General features: G+C 39.3%; 1 protein-coding gene and 1 pseudogene across 3 annotated transcripts in view; both read left to right on the forward strand.

Moving 5' to 3' along the window:
• The window catches only part of LOC127634929 (solute carrier family 12 member 7-like), a 79987-nt pseudogene extending 75103 nt beyond the window's left edge, over positions 1-4884 (forward strand).
• Positions 4885-7817: 2933 nt separating this feature from the next.
• The window catches only part of LOC127634940 (glucose-fructose oxidoreductase domain-containing protein 1-like), a 39458-nt gene continuing 22046 nt past the window's right edge, over positions 7818-25229 (forward strand). For all 3 annotated transcript variants that reach the window (XM_052114706.1, XM_052114707.1, XM_052114708.1), the window contains exon 1: positions 7818-8520. In XM_052114706.1, the coding sequence (XP_051970666.1) occupies positions 8268-8520 (253 nt within the window). In that variant the 5' untranslated portion in view covers positions 7818-8267. The remainder of the gene's footprint in view (positions 8521-25229) is intronic.

Below are 25229 nucleotides of genomic sequence, written 5' to 3' on the forward strand. Positions count from 1 at the left end.
CACTGACATTCATTCTTCTGTTACAACTTGCTTTATTTGAGATTTTATGTTGTTTAAATCGTCATTTTTGCAAGATTACAGGGTACACAGTGTTACGTCGTCATGGCAACAAAGTTGTAATATTGGATATAACTCCACACAGATGCGATTAATACAGTATTTTATCACACTGAAATCATGTTAACACACATGCTGTTTATGTCTTGTGGCTATACTTTTGAAACAGTGAGTATTTTAGCGTTTACAGATCGATTCACTCCCATTGTAAGTGCTTCATGAGTCAAAATACTTGTTTTTGGTCATCATTAGTATGCCACAAATGCTGTCGATATAGCGTAACTTGTATTGAACCCATAGTCATATCTATAACAACTATAAAGTGTTGTTTGTATGTTGTTGATCCTTGACTGACGCCTCTCAGACATGGAGTTTCTGGAGGTTATGATGGAGGGTCTCAATCGGGTCCTGTTGGTGCGCGGAGGTGGCCAGGAGGTCATCACCATATATTCATAAAATCAAGTGTGGTCCCATGCTCTGCCGGCAAGAATTACGTTGTTTTTTTTCACAGCACAGCCGGGCGTCAGGCATACTGCGCCATTACGCCCAGCTGTGAGTTTGTTGACGTTTTTGGCCCTTGCGAAGAGAGCCCACATGAAGCACCAGTAAAAAGCGAGACGGAACAGATGAGTGGCGAGAAGACCACCGGCACCTACACTTTAATTTATGATCATTGACTTGACTTGTTTCATCCGTTTCTTTTAATTGTTCGTACAATCTATTTGCCTGTGGCAATGTGCATACAAACATAATCTGTTGTTGCTTTTTTGCTTTGTTGATTTCTGCTTCGTTTGGTTTTAAGAAAGGTGCGTACAATCCGACTTCAGTGTTCATAACCAAAGTCTGTTTTAGTGCTGAATGATGTGCAGCGCACAATGTTGTTAATAGCTGCTGTGTCGAGTCACAGAACCAAGTTTTTCAAATGCAAACGTTTGAACATTTCTTACAAAGCTAATGCTAAATGAATGTCTACAGCGCTAAACCCGTTTTATATTGATTCATCCGTAGCGCGTCCATTGGCAAGTCTCCATTGTGGCTCTGCGATGCTTTTTTTCTTTCCGTACGTTAGCTTCGATTCAAATTGTCGCTTGATACCCAAACTAATATCCACACTTAATGAGTCAGGTGGCGGTCATTAAAATGCGCTTTTTCCCGCCATGTAACCAATCCATATCAGAGATGTGTAAAGACGTGGTGTTTATTTTGATATCAAGGAAATGTTTGAGCTAATCGCGTTGGCTAATTGTCTAGCCATCGTTGGCGGTGCAACGTGTGGATGTTGTTTGTGGTCAGAATTGTTACGTTACTGAATAGACTCTATTATATGGCGTGTGCAATAACTTGTTTTTATCACCAAGGCCTCACTGGCCTAACAAAGCATCAAGTTACCAAGGGTTTTATTTTATAATTAATATAATGAATATGTGATAATAGCCATCACATTTGACGGGCACTTGTACCATTATAATATATCTATATATATATATTGCAAAATGTTTGTTCCAACTTGGCATAAGCCTCAGAAATCCGCTGGTAATCATTACTAATTGTTCTACTTTCGGGAAAACGTTCAAAATAGTGTCTATATTTCCTCCTTGCTCATTGTTGCACTCAAGTCCTGTGTGTTACTTATTTACAATGACTTATTAGTGACTCTTCAGCTGTCATAGAAATGCAAACAGAAATGAAAATAATTCAATTTTAAATATATTGTGCATATGAAATAAGGTAATAGCCAAAATAATGTACCTTAAAGTAACGAATTGTGAGTTAGTAACTCTGTAATGCCTTGCACTCCATTTTGACTCAAAGTAATTGGATTACTGTAACTAATTACTTATCAGGTTACACCCCAAACTGGCGACATGGGCATCCGTTGACGTTGCAACAGAGTTGAGAAGAGTTCGACTTTATGCAACGTCGAGTGAGGACACACGTCGGTCTAAAATGCCTTTCCACATGTATATCAAATAGCACATTTGTTCTGATTGACTGTGATTATGGTGCATTTTCTCTCTCAATGTGGACCAGTTAACGACGCAAGAATACAGTTTATGTTATTTAACATGTACATTAAGTCGTTTTAATGTCCTCTTAATCTGATCATTCAGAATTATAGGAAGACACGTGCCAAGAATACAAGACAGGAAACTGGAAAAGTTCATTCATGCTGTCAAGTGTAGTGGAAATGTCACTCTGGACACTTCCTAGGTGGGTTACATTAGTAATGGACGTTGGAATGGCTCCAACCGGCTGATATTAGCTGTTTTCAACAGCTGTGTGCAGTATATGCAAAGGCATAGAAAGACTACTCTTCTGAACCCTTAGGGCTTGAGAAAACCAGAGCACACCTCAATGGATTGAGTTTGACAGTTTCTTTGAACCCCACTTTAACGCTGCTGTATTTTGTTATGAGAACAATGTATTTTTCCTACATTGTGATGTCATAGAGAAGGCTGTTGTAATCGGTATGGTTACTGTAGTTCCTCTTATTTGTGTTGTTTTAGGATGTAATGTCTGCACTGTGACTGAATTGAAGGTTGCGTTTCTCTTCAGAAGATGTAGTGAATTTTAGGACATTGAAAAGCACCTCAAGGTTGGAGATTCTTGTGTAGTGTGCTCAGCCTGATCTCAAGTTAACTACGCGACTGTGGCGGCATTTTGCAGAATTGCATTACTTGATTCATTGCACATATCGCAGCGGTTCTGAGGTGAAATGTCCACTGTGTGGTGCTAAAAGCGAGTTAAACGTTGTCCCAGACAGATGCGTTTTTGTCAACGCTCTGAGTTGTTAATCAACAAAACTGACATCTCTACCCTAAACCTTAAACCTAACAATAATGTCAGAAAAAGCAAATATGGGGACTGTGTAGCTCAGCCAGTATTGACGCTGACTATCACCCCTGGAGTCGCGAGTTTGAATCCAGGACATGCTGAGTGACTCCAGCCAGGTCTCCTAAGCAACCAAATTGGCCCGGTTGCTAGGGAGGGTAGAGTCACATGGGGTAACCTCCTCGTGGTGGTGATTAGTGGTTCTCTCAATGGGGCGTGTGGTGAGTTGTGTGTGGATCGTGGAGAGTAGCATGAGCCTCCACATGCTGTGAGTCTCCGCGGTGTCATGCACAACGAGTCACGTGATCAGATGCGCGGATTGACGCTCTCAGAAGCGGAGGCAACTGAGACTTGTCCTCACTAGTCATGCACTATAGTAAATGTGTTTAGATAAGATAGTGTTGTGTGGACCGAAAAGTGAGTGTTTATGAACTGATAATCTGCCGTTTTACTCGTCAGTGTTGTTGTTGCACCTCTAGTGTTCATTTCACCAAGAAACCGCCACGATACAAATAACTAATGTAAAAATCCTTTAGCAAAAATGCAGGTGTAGTAATGTGATTCTATGAGTCCAGAAAATGAGTCCATACAAAATCAACACCCACAGAACTGAAAAAAGCTTCCTGAGTTTCCGCAAAAAAGACGAATACCTGTAATACACAAAGTTTTATGCATATATCCATTGAAATGGTTACACCATATACATAGGACATCTTGTGAGCAAGGAAATGTTGCCTTTTGCACAAATGAGTTAACATAATAAATGTATTTATTTGATTAGTGACCTAGAAATTGTGCAGAATCTTAAATATTTATTTTTAATTTTACATCATAACATTTCTCTGTTTTAAATGGTTTAAAGTCCTAAAACGTTGATTTCTTCAGACTGTTTGACCCTGTTGCAATATTGTTTGTAATCCGATTACAAATCGCAAAGTCAAAAAAGTAGTGTAATGTATTACAATTTAAATCCTTGCAATCAGATTACAGGTACTGATTTGAATTAAGGGGATTACATTTGAGTACATTACTGGGGTTACACATATTGTTTATTTATTTACATTTAAAATGTGGATTATGTTCATATTTACGTCTGTTTGCGTGTTTGTGACAGCTGAAGCGGCAACACAAATGAACAAGTATAAAATATAGACATTATTTGGAATTCATTGAGCGAAAAAAAGAAAACCGTTTTAGAAAGTAACTTAAAACTTAAAGTAACACAGTTAGTAATTTAATTAGTATTCCCGCGAGGTAATCCGTAAATACTCTGATACAATTTTAGAGTAGTAGTTTGTAACTTGTAGTGGATTACTATTTTGAGTAATTTACTTTCCCCCACTGTAATGTGGCACTTTAAGCTCAGTTTAACATATACTAATTAAATCAATGCCGCAGAATTCCACAGATTGTCCCTCAAAATCGGCACAAAATCCCTAAAAAGTGTGCATATTCCGTTTGGGTCTGATCATAGATCACACAGTGTCATCTACCTCAAATTGGCTGGTGTGATGGGTTTTACTCACGTCCAGTGTTGTATTTTCCTTTTTAAAATAAAACTCATTGGCCATTTCAGATTAGCATCTGTTTGATAGACCACAGGGGTGTGTGTGTGTGTGTGTGTGTGTGTGTGTGTGTGTGTGTGTGTGTGTGTGTGTGTGTGTGTGTGTGTGTGTGTGTTCGTCTGTTCAATGCATCTGAATGTATTGTATCTGATACGAGTGTCAGGAGATCGTCTTCACCCAGAGGCTGCTCCTAGGTCAGTTTTCCTCTGCTCTGCTGATTGTTAAAGGGGTAAAACTGATCTAGGAACTGCCCTATCAGAAGTACTCTCTACCTGTGGAAGGTTCATCAGAATGTGTTCTGATCATCACAGATTGTGGTATGTCCTCGTGGGTGTATGTAGTGAAGGATCTCCCTTTAAGATAAATTTGTGCCTCTGAGTTATTTGAATAAAAGTGCTACTCTATGTCAGAGCGTTTGTGTCTTAATTGTTTTGTTGGTTAATTGTATTTTTCTTACAGGAATAAGAAGTTGCTCTGGTAATGATGCTACCACCAGTGAGCTTTTGAGTAAACTCTCTAAAGACAATGTACAGTAAATGTACTTATAGATAGTGTGACATATATACAGATCAGGGGTTTTGAAACTTCTTGATGCCAAAGACCCTCAATATGACGAACCCCTTATGTGGGACCCCCTATCTAAAATCTAAAGACAACATATTTTCATGTATAAAGACCCAATTTTGTTATGTGAGGAAAATAGTAAATGTCATATAAAGATAATAAGTTAATAATTTAACTTTTTATATTTGTAATAAATTATAAAAATATTATCTCCATAGTTATATATATATATATATATGGATATTTATGGATATTTATATATAATATAATTTTAATTTCACTATTAATGTTTGTATAAAAACCTGACGAGAAACATTTTCAATTAAATACATTTTTATATTCATTTTATTTTATTTTCAATTAATATTTTTTATTACAAACTAATATGCAGATTGTTTTTATTTCACCCTTAAAAATGTTTTAGCTTTCTTTTAAGATTTGCACATTTCAATTTCATCAACAAAATTAAATTAAAAAATAAATAAATAACTTAAAATTTTATATTAACATATTTTTTATTTTATTACGTTGGTTGCAATTTTTTATGGAAATTTAATGCGTAAATCTTAAAATATATATATATATTTATTTTATTTTTTGGTGTGTACGTGTGTTAATAATGGTTAAAAACTATGTCTGTCAATACATTAAAATAATCATAAATAATCTCATGATTTCAAACCAGTCTTTAGAAATCAGAATGAAGTTGTAATAAGGACAAATTTGGTTTAATTTACCTATATTTTTACCCTTTTATTTTTTGAAAGTATGTTAAAACTATAACTGTTTGATTAAAGGAATATTCCGGGTTCAATACAAGACAGCATTTGTGGCATAATGTTAATTACCACAAAAATAATTATGACTGGTCGCTCCTTTTCTTTAAAAAAAGTGTAAATCTGTGTTCCAGTGAGTCACTTACAATGGAAGTCAATGGGGTTTAATCTGTAAATGTTAAAATTCTCACTGTGACATAAACAACATGTGTGTTAACATGATTTTAGGATGATAAAATCACTTTCCAAATGCATCTGTGTGAACTTATAGACAATATTACAACTTTACAGCTCAAATTATACATGGGTTTCAACAGAATAATGAATGTAAGTGCTTTTATAAAATTATAAGCTTCACATTTCTGCCTTTTAAACCCTCAAAAAATTGGCCCCATTCACTTCCATTAAGTGCATCATTGTAACCACGATTTCTTTGTTTTAAATAAAGGAGAAACGAGTCGAAACCAGTTTTTATGGTCAACGTTATTGCCACAAATGCTGTCCACTGATATGAACTGAACCCCGAGAATGCCTTTAAATTAATTTTGCAATAACAACATCATTACACTATATCAACACACAGTTTTACTGATTAAATTGAAAAGCACCAACAAAAATAAATGATCTCCCATTCCTCAAAACAGAACAGGGTGGAAGAATCAAGTAATTTTAGATTTTTTTTTTTAAGTTACTTTGTAAGACTTGACATGTAGCCAACAGCAGGTGGCGCTACACATGGTAATGTCCTCACAATCATGGTAAACTGAGACATGAGTGTATCTCTGAATTCAGCTTGTCTGGGTCAGGGGCGTAGAACCCTCCCAAACACACACACACACACACACACACACTATTTATACCATTATCACGCCATTGGTCTGTGTACAGTATTACATGAACAGTTAGTTATTATCTAGACTATATTGACTCTTGATGGTCTGAGGTCAGCTGTCTCTCCAGAAACATTCATCAAAAGTCAATATTTGTTCTTTGGGTTCATTTGGTTTTACGTGCATAAACAATGTGAAATCTGCCCTATAGTTACAAACAAACCATTAAGATTGGTTCCAAATTATTCCTTCTCAAAAGCTCATTTTTGCCTGAAAAATCCTTCTGAAATTCATCTATGTTTACAAAGTGACATCAACCCTGAAAATAACAGAATTATCCCATTGCATCTATTTCTCTCGCACATTCCAGGTGTGTTTTAGGGTCTGTCCCTCGCTCGCATGCAAATCACATCAAAATCAGCAGCATGTGCATCTGATTAAATCATTGTGCACACACAGAGAGAAAGATAAACTTATAGGGTAGAAAGTCTCATTCACACTAGCAGGACACACCAACTCATTTGTTATTACAGCAGATATTGACTCACTGGTATTGCATTTTCCGTCTGAATATTGACAGTTTTTACCCAGAGGTATAGGGAAATTTCCCTGTGATGTTGTGCAATATATCATTGCACTGACATTGCATCATGTTGGAATAATTTATAATATAAAGCTGTCATAATAATTAAATATGCACATTAACAACTGACTATTCTGATGTTTTGATGGTAATATATTGTTGCAGGGGCCCCCAGTCAAGGGCCAAAATACACTGCACTGTGCATGTGCCCTCTATGCCATTGAAATGTTTTTAATCTCATAATTGTTGGTTTATTATAGAGTTGTGTTTTCATTCACTGCAGTCACTGTCTCCTGCTGTGATCACACGAGCTATATGCATCATTTTGCGCTGGCGAATCCTACTATGGCGAAGAGAGAGCTCATGAATATTAATGTACTCATTCCGACGTTGCTCGGAAACCTTAGCGCCCGTTTGCGTGTCATACTTAATATTCATAAGCCACGCCTCTAAGACCGTGCGATTCGCTAGCAAGCCAGCGCCCACTTGTCTTTCTGCCAATCAGACAGTCCTATTGGCCGAACGTCAGCCTACGTAATTAATATGCATAAGCTAAGTCTTTCCCATAGTATAATTGGTCGACTCTCTCTCCGGTTGTGAAGGAGTTAACGGGGAGTGCAGAATTCCACACCGGCCGCAGTAGATGATCTCAATATTGATAGCGAGAGGTGTAGCGACGCTACAACGCTCCTCCGAGACGCCTTTGGAAATACTATTAGGATGTAACGCAACGGGATCGGGATCATTTTGCATCTAAACAGAAACGTCACGCGCATACAAACATACATACATTCAGTAGTGATGCGTTTGCGTCCATCTCGATGATGCGACGCGAACGCGAGTCGCGCTGATACTGAAGTGGATACAAATGTTGTGGTGAATATATTATTATATCATCGCGTATGTCGTTTAGAGATGCGCGTCATCAGTCCTGCTGGATGAGGTGTCCTGGTCACGAGCGCAATGGTTCTAGTTCATGAATCCGCCCTGGTGGGGTTCGAACCTGCAACCTTCGGGTCAGCCGCCTCAGGTGTTTGAGCAGTAGGGCGCAGCGGCAGTCATGTTGCCCGGGGTGGGTGTGTTCGGCACCAGTCTCACGACTCGGGTCATCATCCCTCTGCTGAAGAACGAGGGCTTCTCGGTGAAGGCGCTATGGGGTCGCACGCAGGAGGAGGCGGAGGAGCTCGCGCGCGAGATGAACGTGCCCTTCTACACTAACCGGATCGATGACGTGTTGCTGCATCATGATGTGGATCTGGTGTGTATCAACCTGCCGCCGCCGCTCACGAAACAGATCGCCGTCAAGACGCTCGGTGAGTGACCAAAGGAACGCACGCGCCATGCATTAAAACTACCCTGGTGTAACAGTTTTTATTTTTTTATTTATTTGGGGCATGAATTATGGCATTCTACCTTGTTCATGGCACCTTGTTTATGATTTATGAATGGTATATATATATACTGCATATAGCAATGCAAGTTAATCTCAATCGACAGCATTTGTTGCATAATGTTGATTACAACAACAACAAAAAATCAACTTGTACCTCCATTAAATAATAAATAAAAATCATAAATGGAGGTAACAGTGAGGCACTTACAATGGAAGTCAATGGGGCCAAACAAAGGAGGGTTTAAAGGCAGAAATGTGATGCTTAAAATCTTATAAAAGCACTTACATTAATTCTTATGTCAAAACTGGGTATATTTTGAGCCAGTGGCTGGGCCGGGGTGGGCCTGGGGTCATTATTTTTTGACTTAAAATATCTATTTATAAAAGAGTAAAAAAAAAAATTGAGTTTTCTGAAAGTGCGAAAGAACTGTATAAATGCACCGCTTCTCTGTTGTTAAGGAAAAATTGTTTAAAAAAAAAATTGGGGTGAAAATTTGGCCCATCCATTTTTATTGAGGCCCTCCCAAAAGTAATTTCCTGGCTACAACATTGTTTTGAGCTGTAAAGTTGTTTAAGTCATCTTTTTAGGGTTTAAGACATTACATCGTCATGGCAACGAAGTTGCAAATTTGCATAGAACACAGATGCAGTTAGTAAGTGATTCTATCACACTAAAATCATGTTAACACACAACATTGAGCCCATTGACTTCCATTGTAAGTGCCTCACTGGAACCCTGATTTTATTTTAATTTTAAATTTTTAATTAGTATATGTGGTAATCATTATTATGCCACAAATGCTGTCAATTGAGCTTAACTTGTATTGAACCTGGAATGTTCCTTTAATAAGTTTAATTCCTTGGATGAATTGCTCAATGTTCCGATTATCCCTTGAAAGGAAAACACATGTCAGATCTTGTAATGGCTTGCTGGTGTCAGTGCAGATTAGGTGTGGCTACAAAAACCAAGCACAGCATCACAAACTTGCATCATCAGGCAGAAAATTGCAACGTAATCATCTATTATGATCATTAATGCCCTCTTTAGCCACTTAGAGTTTCAGGAGAGATCTCAATAACATCTTAAACTGTGCTCAGATTTGCCAAGATCCCAAAGTCTGCAATCAAATGTCAAAGATTGAACTTTTCCAAGACCAAATGAGCTAAAACATATGTCAGTTTGTAGTTCTCCCCAGGCTTTTTAACTATAGCAAGCTTCATAAGAATGACCATGCTGGTCAACCAGTTTCACCAGCAATACCAAGCATTGCTATGCTGGTGCACCAGCTAGACCACCATAAACCAGCTAAGACCAGCATGGGAATTGCATGAGCATTCGTGTTGTTTCTCTGGGTCTGTTGTTGTGTCTGGTAGGTAGATTGACGTTTGCAGGTGTCTGGTAACAGACAAAAATAACCTGTGCGTCTGAGAATTATTAATATCTGAGGATCAAGACCTTGACCCCAAAATAACCTCTGACCTTATCAAACAGATCAGATAATTGTCCTCTGTCTTTCTTAATGCAAGTCTCTCCCTACCTAAAAAAAACCTACTAATTAACAATGCATTTATAAATAGCATGGACTTGTATGTAGAGCAAATGTGAGTGCTGTTTGCATGTGTAACTCGCTGCCACAGTGCTAGTTTGTTGTTGGTGGCAAAAGTGGTTGCTAGGATGTTCTGGGTGGTTGCTAGGTGGGTGCTTACCGTTTCTATTGGGGGAAAAATGCCCCTGAAATGGACAAAAATGCCCCCATAATTCATAAGTTTTGGGAAAAATGGCCCCCGTAATGAATTCTTCTGTTTTGTATCATCTGCTTGGTTTTATTCTAGGCTTAGTATTCAATATATGAATACAAAAGATCAAAGATGATTTGATGTTGATTTCATTTTATAGGAAACAATCTAAATACTCAGAATGAAAATGTATTTCAATGATGAAAAGTATATGCCCTCATAAAGGTAAAAAAATACCCCTGAAAATCAATTTCAGGTGGCTAAATATTGCCCCTTAATAAAAATGTTAGGCCTAATTTCTGTAATATTCTTATGAAACCTGTCAAGAAAATGGCCATGTCATATTAAACCCCAATTTAATACAAAAAATATGAAATTATGTTTTCGATAAAGACAATAAAGCCTTACATTTAGGACCATTTCTATTTGCATTGTTGCATTCTTTTCATGACACTTAAGCACAGTTTGTTCCCCGTTTTCTCATTACCGTAACGCGTCAGGACGTTTCACTTTGACCATTCCCATTGTTTTCGGAGATGATTCTCATTCAAGTAATTATTACAGTTATTATTTTAAATTATAATCAGTCAAAATGGGGGCCTGGGTAGCTCAGCGAGTATTGAAACTGACTACCACTCCTGGAGTCACAAGTTCGAATATAGAGTGACTCTAGCCAGGTCTCCTAAGCAACCAAATTGGCCCGGTTGCTAGGGAGGGTAGAGTCACATGGGATAACCTCCTCGTGGTCGCTATAATGTGGTTCTCGCTCTCGGTGGGGCACGTGGTGAGTTGTGCATGGATGCTTTCGGAGAATAGCGTGAAGCCTCCACGCGCTAGGTCTCCGTGGTAACGTGTGATAAGATGCGCGGATTGACGGTCTCAGACGCGGAGGCAACTGAGATTCCTCCTCCGCCACCCGGATTGAGGCGAGTCACTACGCCACCTCACGGACTTAGAGCGCATTGAGAATTTGGCGTTCCAAATTCAGTCCAAGGGAGTACTACTATGATGTACAGTATATGTAAATAATAATAATGAATTTTATTTATATAGTGCTTTTTACAAGCAGCATCAGACATAAATACACCAAAATAAAACACTGCAATACCAGTAAACACTTTACAATTTAAATAATATAGATTTTGTTTTTCACATTGTGGTAATGAGGAAATCACAATGAGAATTGGGGGATAAAATGTGCGTACTGTAACTGTCATGAAAATAACGTCAGTGTACAAATAACACAATTTGAGTTATCATTCATGTCTGTAGAAAAACACTACACGGAGTTAATTACTTAGCATTCAGCATTTGTGCATCACTCGCTGCCACAGTGCTAGTTTGTTGTTGGTGGCAAAGTGGTTGCTAGGATGTTCTAGGTGGTTGCTAGGTGGGTGCTTACTGGTTCTATTGGGGAAAAATGCCCCCATATTTCATAGGTTGTGGTAAAAATGGCCCCCGTAATGAATTCTTCTGTTTTGTATCATCTGCATCTATAACACATTCTTTTCCAATCCACACTAGCGATATTTTGACAGGCACAAAAACAACCACGCCTGCTGTCAAATGAGTGTGTGTGTATATATATATGCATTTCCTCTTTACACTGACTGTGTCACCCTTGTCTGGTGTTTTGAGTCGTTCTTCAGGTCAGGTTAGTCAGTTTCACATTGTAGAGATTCTACACAAGGTGGGATTGACCTGTAACGAACTTTACCACACTTGGAAATTCCTCTTAACGCTTTGTCATACTCAACGGCTTTTTATCTGTAGGGTTTCATTAGTCATATAAGCCGTTTGCTTGACCAAATTGCTCTCAATATGTGTGCTTAGTGTTGTTGTTTTTTCTTTTTTCTTGCAAAGGTTTTACTTTGTTTTACACGTGTCATATAATCTGGGACTGGATGTGTTAAGCAGTCAAAGTTTACTCTGGTGGAGTTGTGAAATGTGTCAATAAACGTGTCTTCAGCTCTGAGTAAACATGTACATTAGAGCAAATATTTAAGCTGTACTTGTGTCGAGTTGTTCTAGGTAAACCCTATAAAAAGACCCAAATCAAATAATTGATTTTTCTTTCTAATGGTCATTTTACAGCAAGGACTAAGGATCGATTTTGGTGTTATATTAACCAGCTAACTCAAGCACACTGATTGAATTTGTTCAAAAACCTTGTGAGGCCATTTAATTATGCTGCCTTGCGAGATACTTTGACTTCAGCCAATTTCTAAAGCATTATTGCAGGTGTCCTTGTCGGAGAAGGGCTTTTCCGTGCCAGATCAACCAAATTTCAGAAGCTTTTGATTTTGTTAATAATGTTTCTAAAGAAAGTGATTATGGGCCACACCCAAAAAAGTATTCGCTCATATCTTAGAAACGATTAAATGAATCAAAGTCCTTTTGATAATATTTTATTAGGAGCATCTGAAAATGATGCATACCAAATTTCTTGCAAATCAGACAAACGGCCTGTGACGATTTTGAAAAAGTATGTTGTGGTAAATAAATCAAATTGGGAGAACATTTTGGGTACCCATTTAAATCGATTGTGGTGATGGGGGCGTGGCCGAGCACTGGTTTGTGAATGGAGAGGCCAGGGAGAATGAATGGGAAGGACTTGCACCTGTGTATAATTTCCCTAACAGCTGTTCTGTATCAGTGAGCGGCGTTGGGGAGATAAAAAGTGAGACGAGAAGCCCAGAGAAGGGAGAGATCTGATCCTGTGTGTGTGTTTGTATTCCCCGTTTAGCTGATTAGCAGCAGTTTGTTTATGTTTTGGCTGAAAAGCATTGATCAAGTTGTGTTCAAATAAGACTGACTTGGACTGTGTAACCAGCTCCCATTTCCTCCTCCTCACATCAACAAGACACTGCGTAACATCAATAGTTTTACATGATTGTTTTCTATGTGAATAAAGAAGGTACATTTCTAGTTTGACCATTATTTTTACTTCAAACCTTTGTTTTGTTGGACATGCTTCATAAAATGCCACCCACGTTTGTTATTCGACCATTGTAAATGGGTAAAATGCAAGCGTTTATGCATGAAGCCACATTGAGAGCCCCATATCTCTGGGATTTAACCATATAGGGTTGTAAAAATGAAGACACAAAAATAAAAGTTTGTTCTGAAACAGAATCTAAAAGGATATTTAGGTTTCTTTAATACATCTGGAGTAACAAGCACTCCAACCTTGGAAAAACAACAAAAAAAAAACGTGTTTTTCCCCATTTTTGGACTCCCACCGTTGGCATATAATGCAACAATAGTTGCTGAAGTCAACTGCTTTTAGTAATAGACCTACCTATCTATGTGTACAAATAAAATAATACCACTGCCACCTTTCTTAGATAATTTTTTTGACCTGTAGTTTTGCTCCAAAACCATTTCTGACTCATTCTGACCCCTTTACAAAATAATGGATTACTTTCTAAATAGTTGTCCATGGCGTTTATTATTTTGGCCTTTGTCATATGTATTTCTTTCACCAGTTGACACGGAATGACCCAGAATGCATTGCGATTAACTGGACACAAAATCGTGTTCATGTGAATGGCCCCTTAGAAGGTGGCTGCCTACGTAGGCAGTAGACAGCAATGCAGCTCAGTATGTTTTGGCAAAGAGCCAAGATACGTTTTGAAACTCAGCAGATACTAAAAATGAAACTAGTATGAAACCTTTCTTCCTCTTCTGAAGGTGTGAGACAGCGTCACAGTTATCACCTCACTGTTTGCCTGTTTGTGTGTTCTGTTGATAAGTATAATGAGCTGTTTGCACCTGGAATGGCGGCTGGATGGGATTTGTGATCGGCTAAGCTCCGATCAGAGATGAGTGGACATAGTACATTTAACATGACAGAAGTACATTTAAAGTCATTCAACAATGTGATTTAAAATTAATCTGATGCACATGGTCAAATTACAGTGTTCCGGTCTGTTCCTGAAGTGCTGTAATCGAGCGGTCGGCTAGTGGACAGGAATTCTTTCATTGTTGGAGTTTACGCTGTTGTCTTAAAGAGTTTGTTCTGCCACCCGAACTCCAAGCCAGGTTCAGGTTTGGGTCAAGCTCTTAAAACTTTACATTTGTAACATTTGGGTCACTGGGCCTATGTTAGGGCTTAGCATTTCACAAGCGACGGCATATGAAAGCGCAGCTATGGCAGTGATTTGCCACTCTCTGAGCTTATGCGCTTTTACTGGAATACATTAGCATTTCTAGTGCAGGTGCCCCGCTGGCAGTGATTCTTCTTCACTGTCTGCGGTTTAAAAAACAACCACTGAATCCATTATCAGCATCTGCAGTCGGTGTCCTGCTTCACATGTAGACGTTAAAAAGTCAATTTTCTTCTTGCGTGTAATTTCAGCTAAATTTGATCTCACCAATCTCATGATACCATTGTATGAACAGTTATAAGTGCAACTGGCTAGTATTTACTAATGCCTGAATTGTATTATATTATATGAAAGCAGTAATCCACAAGAGGCTGTGTGTTACAGTGATTTTACCACATTTAATGTGTTTTATACAAATGACAAAAGCAGATTCAACACATCTTTCCTTTTCTTAAATAAAGCAAGAATTCTCCAGTCAGGCTTCCTTAGCAACCAATTGGCCCAGTTGCTAGGGGGAATAGAGTCACATGGGGTAACCTCCTCGTGGTTGCTATAATGTGGTTCGCTCTCGGTGGGGCGTGTGGTGAGTTGTGCGTTTATGCAGCGGAGAATAGCATGAAGCCTCCACACGCGCTAGGTTGCCGCGCTAACACGCTCAACAAGCCACGTGACAAGGTGCGCAGATTGACGTCTCATTGCACATTGGGAAATAAAATACTCACTGTTTCAAAAGAATAGTGACAAGCTGTAAACTATAAGCGTGTTAAGATGATTTTAGTGTGATACAATCACTTACAAACCTTTTTGTGCAAAATTATACTTCATTTACAACTTCCTTGCCATGATGACGCAACGCCGAAAACCCTTTAATCTCGTAAAAACAGCGATTTAAACTTCTTTACAGTCACAAGTGTTTTTATGAAATTATAAGCGGCACATTTCTGCATTTTAACCTTCTAAAAATTGGCCCCATTGACTTCCATTGTAAGTGTCTCACTGTAACCTCCATTCATGCTTTTTTTGTTGTAATCAGCATTATGCCACAAATGCGGTCGATTGAGCTTAACTTGTATTGAATTATTTTCTGGTTATATCACCACTTATTTGCAACCTGAGCAAATCCCTTCAATTAACGAGGGGTGCTGTGGAAACTGCGCTGACTGATCGAGCCGATGCATTTGATACTGGTGCATTCTGTCCTTTAGTTGTGATTTGCTCCATCTAATGTGATTGACTTTTGCTGCATTGTGTGTCTCTGTCAGCTGGTACAGCGGGTATCGAATAGAGGGCTGGCTGTAGTCCACCAGCACAAACAGATGCTTGCTCATCTTTGCAAACTGGAGGGGGCATCTCTGTAAGAATACACCAGTTCCCTAGTGAGCCACTGAGGGTATAGAGTGCATGAATAATGATTCTGTTAAAGGCAGAGAACATCATAGCACCTCGTGTGTGTAAGCGTTTGTTATGCCTTAGAAAGCTGATTCAAAATACGGTTGGGAATCGAGAGTGGATTCTTAAACTTAAAAGAATAATTATAATAATAATCGATTTTATGAATGATTTTCACGACTTTCACGTTTTCTTCAACTACATATATATTACACTTAGTCATATCTGCTTTATGCTTTACACATAAAAGCCAAAGTATACTTGGTGGGTTTTACGGAGTATTTTCCCGCTACGTGTTGCGGACCGTGCCAAAAACATATCACAAAACAGTCATAGTGCGCATGTGTCAAATATATCCTTAAAGGGCTTCACTCAGTTTACTGCCAAAATTAAAGCTTAATTTAAATGCACACTTGAAGAAAAAAACCTGAAACGTATCACTACTTTATAGTTATGCAATATTCACTGTAGTAATAATAATAATAATAATAATAATACAGATTCGATACCTGGATCAGTATCGGCTCGGATCGGTATCAGCCGACGTGCCCGATCCAAATCCGATACTGTGTGTTAGTCATGCTCGCTACTGTCAAGCTCCAAAAATGACATAAATGAACCATAAAAACACCATTAAAGTAGTTCATATGACTCGTGCATTTTATTCAAAGCCACTTGAAGACGTGTGATAGCTCTGTGAATCACAAAAGACTGTGTTTAATAAGTAAATATATCAAATGCACGTGCAGCTCCAGCTTGTCAGTGAATAGCGCTGCTCTGTTTACACACACACTCGCGGCTATTTTTAGCCTTCACGCGGTGCTCAATATTTGAGCGCTACTCACGAACAACATCTCAGATGTAGATGCTCAAACGTTCGGTACTGTTATAATATGCATTTAGAACTGCACTGTAGGTGCATTTTTTTTAAACCAGAATTTGAATAAGAAGCGAATTAAACTTCTGTGAACTTGCCTACAAACAGACACATACAGGACATCCTGAAGAGTTCAGAATGTCAAAATAAAAGCCAGATGGTTTTAAAGTTAAAGGTGCACAATTGTTATATTATCATTTGTTTACGAATAATAATAATATTGAAATCCATACACAACTCACCACACGCCCCATTGAGAGCGAGAACCACTAATCATGACCACGAGGAGGTTACCCCATGTGTCTCTAGCCTCCGTAGCAACCGGACCAATTTGGTTGCTAAGGAGACTCACAGCATTTGGGGACTCATGCTACTCTCCACGATCCACACACAACTCACCACACACCCCATTGAGAGCGAGAACCACTAATCATGACCACGAGGAGGTTACCGCATGTGACTCTAGCCTCCCTATCAACCGGGCCAATTTGGTTGCTTAGGAGACCTGGCTGGAGTCACTCAGCACGCCCTGGATTCGAACTTGCGACTCTGGGGGTGGTAGTCAGCGTCAATACTCGCTGAGCTACCCAGTTCCCCCAGCAACTTACGTTTTATAAAATTGCATTAAATGCTATTTATGTTGTAGAAAAAGCATAAAAGTTTCTTCAAGTGATGTAAACCACAGACGTTATTTTACTCAGAAATCGAAAAGCAGCATTCTAAAAACTCATTGCAAATGAGCCTTACCGTTCCGCCTACAAACTGCCGTCATTACTGAAAAGCTTGGTAGCATCCACAAATCATTTTGGATTTCTTGCATACATTAGAGAATCATACTGAACCATACCCAAGGCCACCGTTTGATGCAAACTAGAGTTCTGAAAAACGCTTTCACACCAACTTAATGAATCAGATGTATACGTCAAACAGAAAAGCTCCTTTAGCGTGAATCAGCTTTCCCTTCCAAACCAAATCCTCACTTTTCTATCCAGACTTCAAAGTACAAGGACCCCCACGCTAAGAATTTTTCAAATCTAAATCGACGTGTCATCTGAGAGACCCCAGACTCAGAGTGATGATTCTGTTCCCATGCTTCTGCTGAATACCGCCACTTGTTTTGGGAGTCCCCCGGCCCACCACGCTAAGCCCTCTAGACGACTATTTACATGCTAATGTGTGCAGAGAGAGCAAGAGACCGAGAGAGCAGCTCTGAGGTGCTGTGAAATTCTCTTTGTTCGGTCAAATCAATCGCTCAGCGGAGCTCTTTCAGTCTGCTTCTAAACCCTGACAAGTGAGCATTCCTGAGCGTATGTGTGGACGGAGAGAAGGAAAGCAGCTATTGCTCTCTTCTCTATAAGTCTCTTATAAGTTTGACTAACTTTGTCTGGGTTAACCTCATCTTCACCTCATCTTCTTAGTGTTTGTTATTGTAGATCGAGTCACAATATGTGTTTTGTCCTTGTGATGCTGCTTTAGAATTTGGCCGAAACGAGGTATCTTAGAAGGTAGCATAATCATGCTAGCTTTTGGTACAGTCTTTGCATCAGGAATGCACCTATGATGCCTTAAAGTGTTGCCTAGGCAGCTCATTAGGTTTGTTACATATATCAGGTTATTGGTAGGGCTGGGAAAACGATTTTCCAATGAATTGCGATCTTCATATAAACAATTCCGATATAGATTCTTAATGATTTAACAGAGACACAAGTCATCATTAAATAAACAGAAACTGTTCCAGAGACAGTTTAGACTGTGTTTTGTTGTCTATTGTTGTATTTCAGGCTTGTGGGACTTCAACAGTATGCAATTTCCCGCCAAATCCGTCCCAACAGCTCCAAAATATAAATCATTATTATAGGTGTACCGTTTTGTTCATTTCTAACCAAAAATAACATTGATGAGGTCAGGGAAATTTGTGTTTCACAGACGTACTTTGTACTTTTGAATCCCGTCCGAATCTTACAAATATGTGTTTTTCTCTCACAACCTTGCATATTGGCATATTACCTACTTTTTTCGGCTAACTCGAGGGTCCTCTGGGAAATCTAATCCTGTCCGAATGCGAATGCATTCTCCTCATGTATATTGACCCACATTAAGATCGTACTTAGTGTGCCAATCTTTTTTTTTTGCCACCCGATTTAAAAAATACGAAAATAGAATCAACGATTTGGGGGTGTGGGTTGCTCAGCGAGTATTGACGCTGACTACCACACCTGAAATCGTGAGTTTGAATCCAGGGTGTGCTGAGTGACTCCAGCCAGGTCTCCTAAGCAACCAAATTGGCCTGGTTGCTAGGGAGGGTAGAGTCACATGGGGTAACCAAGTCGTGGTCGCTATAATGATTTTCGGTGGGGCGTGTGGTGAGTTGTGCGTGTATGCCGCGGTGAATAGCGTGAAGCCTCCTCATGCGCTACATCGCCGCGGTAACGCACTTAACAAGCCACGTGAGGACTTGGAGCGCATTGGGAATTTGGCAATCCAAATTGGGGAGAAAGGAGAGAAAATAAATAAAAAAAAACTGGCTTCTGTAAAATCAGCTTCAGGCAAGATACTCATCAGAATTTCTCAGATCAGTTACATCATATTATAATATATCACTGATTAGTCTTGTTTATTTCAGTGGGTTCATTATGAGCAGTTTATTTTAATAGGCCTTTTTAAAAATAAGTAATTTATAATGAATAAATTAAAATTAAATCAATAAATAAAATGAGTTAAAATGAGAAGTAATTTCAAATTTAAACAGATAACATATAAAAGATATGTTAACATTAACACCTTCATTTTCAACCTTCTGTAACACCCACATCTAGAAAACTGACACTCCCACCTACATTTTTCAAATAGTGATGGTGCTGACTATACTTCAGTTTCCTTCTGAAACAGCAAAATTTGTACATTATTCCAAACTTTTGGCCGCCAGTGTAAATATCAATGTCAAGCTTTTTATTTCCATTTGCTCCAATGCAAAAAAAAGCCAGGTATCATCTATAGAGAAGCCAAATGCATTTTCACTTCTTGTGGTTTGTGACTACATCCTGTCCTTTGAGGCCGTTGAAGGGTCTAGTGTGTGTGTGTGTGTGTGTGTGTGTGTGTGTGTAGACTCATGCTATCCTGTATTCATGAGTACAGAACTAAGCATGTCGCTCAAGCATCCTGATATCATGGTGTGATGTCACAGGAAATGAGAGACAGGAAGTATTTAGTGGCAACAGTGGTAATGTGAACAGCAGGCAGTGGGAGTCTTTTAGCATGCTGTCATTGCCTTAATAGGGCAAAACGGTCAAACGACGTTCACGCCACAATGTATGATAATGTCCTTCCTGTTCTTAGGGCTCATTGATATGGAAGATTCGCTGAATTGGATGAAGAACTTAAATTGTGATTGCATCCATTAGTTTACTAGTTTAGTGGATGTTTAGCAACTGTTGTCTTTATGTTTATTCAACACAATTCACTTTACTTTAATTTTCTGCGTGAATTTTTAAATAAAATTTTGCATAAAAATGTTGTGACTCTTGGCAGTTCTATCGAATTACATGTAAAACAAAAAGCAGTGGCGAATTCTCAAAGCCAGCAAAGTCTTCTCTGCTTGCCTAACATGCCTAATATATCGATATTTTTTTCATCCTTTCATTCTCAAAATGAAAAGGCGAAAACTTTATCCAATCCAAATTTATTTTGTGATGCTTACAAGTGTAGCGTGACGGCTGTTTCATAAATCGCATGCCCGAAGCCGAGCTCGTTGAGTCTGAGCTCCACCAAGTCAGATTCATTAGCCAATCAGATTGATTTATTTTTCTTGGTGGGGTGTGGTCTTTAGGATATGTCCCAATCGAGGCCTTCTAGCTGGCCTTGAGTGACGCAATCACGCTTTAAGTGATGTGCGTAATTTGAAAGTGAAGATCGCGAGATCTATACCTGACGAATCGGCTGTCACTGCAATTTATCGCCATTGTGAGAGAGATTCTTATAAAAACCCGAGATGTAATCAGGAAAGGAGGGCTGATTTACACTTGTACGCAGTCCTTTTCTGCACATCGCTGCACCGTTTTATGGTCCGTTCTGCATAAATCGGCGGCTCGTTTTAGCTTATCTCGGCCCATTAGGCCCGCTTCGAGGCCGACACACCGGACCCCTCATTTCTCCCGATGGCCAGTCCTCCCCTGAGTGCGTCGGCCCACCGGGCAAATGCCCAGTATGCCAGATTACCAGTCCAACCCTGCCATAGGCATTGGGTTTCTTATTAATTGTGAAACTGTGTTTTCTTAATGGCATGAATCGCACTGAGGGCCTAGACTTAAAATGCACGGGCCACCACTGAAAGAGAGAATATTTGATGTGGAGAATATTTGCCATATTATTTCGACGGCATTTGGCACACTGGAAATGAAACATTGTATTTACAGTGCAGTGTGCTTATTGCACATTTTTGCAAATAGGTTACACACAGCCAAAGTCCCTTTCAAGGCAAGTCAGTCCACTCGGTGTCCATCTTTGGAACGATCCTGTGCAGTTTCTTTCTATGGATAAAAGCGGCATAAAAGTACAGCTCCTATCTACGAGTTAGGACTGGTCAGCTGGTCGAGACTACAATCAAAGAACATTCAAATCAGCAGAAAAATCGGACAACAGTGGTATCATTAATTGTGCTACTTTCGCTCAGATCACGCTAAAACACTATTTGTCAGGCTGATCCAGCTAGCGTGCATGCACGAGTTGATTGACAGGCAATGTCTAAAAGGTTATTGGCTAGTCTACCTGTAAGGAGGGACTTTCTTTTTACATCTGCCATATTGGGCGTTCCAGTTTTTCCCATTCGTTTTAATACAAGTGGTCCGTCTTGTGCTTAATAGTCTTTGATACAGCATACTGGAAGAATATTCACTTCGAGTAGAGTGCTATTTCTAAAATAGCCAAACACTCGTATTTTCAGTTCCCTGATATGTCATGTGACTTTAAGCGCTTTGCATTTAAGTTCAGTAATGAAGGTTTTACTCCTCTGGACAAATGTGTGTATCTTAGCACACACATTGCTGAAATCAACTGCACACAAACTCTGACCCGTCAATCAAAAAACAACATATTCAGGCCTGTCACAGTGACCTTTGACCGCTGCATGTCTAGCTGGCAGCACAAAGATAAGGTGGTATTTCTGCTGGACTATGCAAACAATTGACTTTGCATACACTGAAAACAGGCAAGATAGTCAAATCCTTTTCTCATAGAGTGAACAGCAGATGACAGATGAACAATATCTACAATAAAGTATGCCATCGAGGAATCAATAAAACTAGAAAGTGTTTTTCCACATTTGAACCTCCTGTGTATAATCATTAAGGATGCAGATCTTGTAAAACAGTCTTATAAACACGAGTGTCTGACAGAGAGGCAGTAATCGCCGATCACAGAGTGATAATAGCGGCGTCTGCCTTTATCAGATCAGCGAGTGACTTCTTGCATGAACGCTTGCTCTTACAACAATAACAAACAGCTCTCGACTCCTGCTGCTGGTAATGAATGCGATTACATGCTCATTATAGAGGCCTGACCTTGCCTGCTGTACACTAATGAAATCATAAATAGCCATGTCACTTTTAACAATCAGCACAAGTGTGAATGATTGTTCTACTTCCAATGAATCCAGACCAATTTGACACTTACAGTTATTTACGATAATACTGCAAGTAGACACGTAACGTCTACATTAAGGTGTGAATATTGATGCTGTTGTAGGTGTTTGCCAGGGTACTGTTGTGAGGTTGCTAAGGTGTTCTAAGTGTGTTGTTATGTGGTTGCTAGGGGGTTTCTAGGTGGTTGCCTGTTGGTCAAATTCAAAAGAGCTCATCCTCAAGTCAATGAATTTCTCGTCTGTAGATATGGTCACGCCAGGAAGAAATCGGTAGCCTGATTACTTGGAAAAGTAGTAGCACACCGCTCCCCAACAAGCCACACGATTTGTGGTGTCCCATTGTGATGTCCGTATTAAGTTTAATTTTGACTAGATTATTTCTGTCATCATATGAATTGTATGATTTCATGTGAATGTGTTATAACATCTCAGCAGGATAAGATAATCCAGAGCGGATATTCAGAGTCCTCTGAGCTGCTGTGTCATCATATCAGGAAAAATGAGATTAGTATTCCAGAGAACGTTGTGTTCACGTGCTGCCGGCATGGGTGGAATTCCTAGGGGGGGTGGGGAGAGTATTATCTTCACTGATCCATTCACGACAGCGTTTATGTACCTCATATACACACAATTAGAGGTCTGTAATCACACATTGCAAGTGTAACATGGCTAATGAGGCTATATAATGACTGTCGGAATAGTTTGTTCACCCTCCATCTAAAAGCGTTAATAGAATGGAAAGGGGCCAGTGTGAGAGTACGTTTTTTAGGGCGGCTGTGGCTCAGGTGGTAGAGCAGGTTGTCCACTAATGGCTGGGTTGGCGGTTCGATTCCCGACCCACATGACTCCTTGGGTCCACTGAACCCCAAGTTGGCAGGCTAGCACCTTGCATGGCAGCTCTACCGTCATTGGTATGGGAGTGTGAATGAGACGCAGTGTCATTAAGCTAAGGTTAAGGCGCTATATAAGCCATATACCATTTACCATTTAAGTTACGTATGTGGATTATGCCATTATTGTGTTTTGACCATCTTACATATGTTGATTATGTCGTTCTTGCCTTCTGACGATCTTACCTATGGAGACCGTGCCATTCTTGGGATCTGACGGTTCTTATGCTGCGTTCCAACGGGGTAAAGGCCCGTTTACACCAAGAAACTGTCTCTGGTGACAGTCGAACCCTTGCTTAGATAAGGGGAGCATTGCAGTTTTGTTTCCTTATTTGTCATCTTCCGAGTATCTTGCAATGGAATGCCAGAATGGTCTGAGATTGGAGATATCAAGAAGGAATATCCCACATCTGACACTGAATGGAATGCCCCATTAAATTATTCTCGATCTTGCATATGTTGATCATGTCGTTCTTGCATTCCGATGATCTTACGTATGTGCGTTATATCATTCTTGCTTTCTGACGATCTTGTTTGTGTGCATTATGTCATTGTTGCGTTCCGACAAATGTATGTGCATTATGTCATTCTTGCGTTCCGTCAAATGTATGTGCATTATGTCATTGTTGCGTTCCGACAAATGTATGTGTATTATGTCATTGTTGCGTTCCGACAAATGTATGTGTATTATGTCATTGTTGCGTTCCGACAAATGTATGTGTATTATGTCATTGTTGCGTTCCGACAAATGTATGTGTATTATGTCATTCTTGCGTTCCGACAAATGTATGTGTATTATGTCATTCTTGCGTTCCGACAAATGTATGTGTATTATGTCATTGTTGCGTTCTGACAAATATATGTGTATTATGTCATTGTTGCGTTCCGACAAATGTATGTGTATTATGTCATTGTTGCGTTCCGACAAATGTATGTGTATTATGTCATTCTTGCGTTCCGACAAATGTATGTGTATTATGTCATTCTTGCGTTCCAACAAATGTATGTGTATTATGTCATTCTTGCGTTCCGACAAATGTATGTGCATTATGTCATTCTTGCGTTCCGACAAATGTATGTGCATTATGTCATTCTTGCGTTCCGACAAATGTATGTGCATTATGTCATTCTTAGCGTTCCGACAAATGTATGTGCATTATGTCATTCTTGCGTTCCGACAAATGTATGTGCATTATGTCATTCTTAGCGTTCCGACAAATGTATGTGCATTATGTCATTCTTGCGTTCCGACAAATGTATGTGCATTATGTCATTCTTGCGTTCCGTCAAATGTATGTGCATTATGTCATTCTTGCGTTCCGTCAAATGTATGTGCATTATGTCATTCTTGCGTTCCGTCAAATGTATGTGCATTATGTCATTGTTGCGTTCCGACAAATGTATGTGCATTATGTCATTCTTGCGTTCCGTCAAATGTATGTGCATTATGTCATTGTTGCGTTCCGACAAATGTATGTGCATTATGTCATTCTTGCGTTCTGACAAATATATGTGTATTGTGTCATTCTTGCGTTCCGACAAATGTATGTGCATTATGTCATTGTTGCGTTCCGTCAAATGTATGTGCATTATGTCATTCTTGCGTTCCGTCAAATGTATGTGTATTATGTCATTCTTGCGTTCCGACAAATGTATGTGTATTATGTCATTCTTGCGTTCCGACAAATGTATGTGTATTATGTCATTCTTGCGTTCCGACAAATGTATGTGTGCATTATGTCATTCTTGCGTTCCGACAAATGTATGTGCATTATGTCATTCTTAGCGTTCGACAAATGTATGTGCATTATGTCATTCTTGCGTTCCGACAAATGTATGTGCATTATGTCATTCTTAGCGTTCCGACAAATGTATGTGCATTATGTCATTCTTGCGTTCCGACAAATGTATGTGCATTATGTCATTCTTGCGTTCCGACAAATGTATGTGCATTATGTCATTCTTAGCGTTCCGACAAATGTATGTGCATTA

The sequence above is a fragment of the Xyrauchen texanus genome, chromosome 42, assembly GCF_025860055.1.
Source record: "Xyrauchen texanus isolate HMW12.3.18 chromosome 42, RBS_HiC_50CHRs, whole genome shotgun sequence".
Taxonomy (NCBI): Eukaryota; Metazoa; Chordata; class Actinopteri; order Cypriniformes; family Catostomidae; genus Xyrauchen; species Xyrauchen texanus.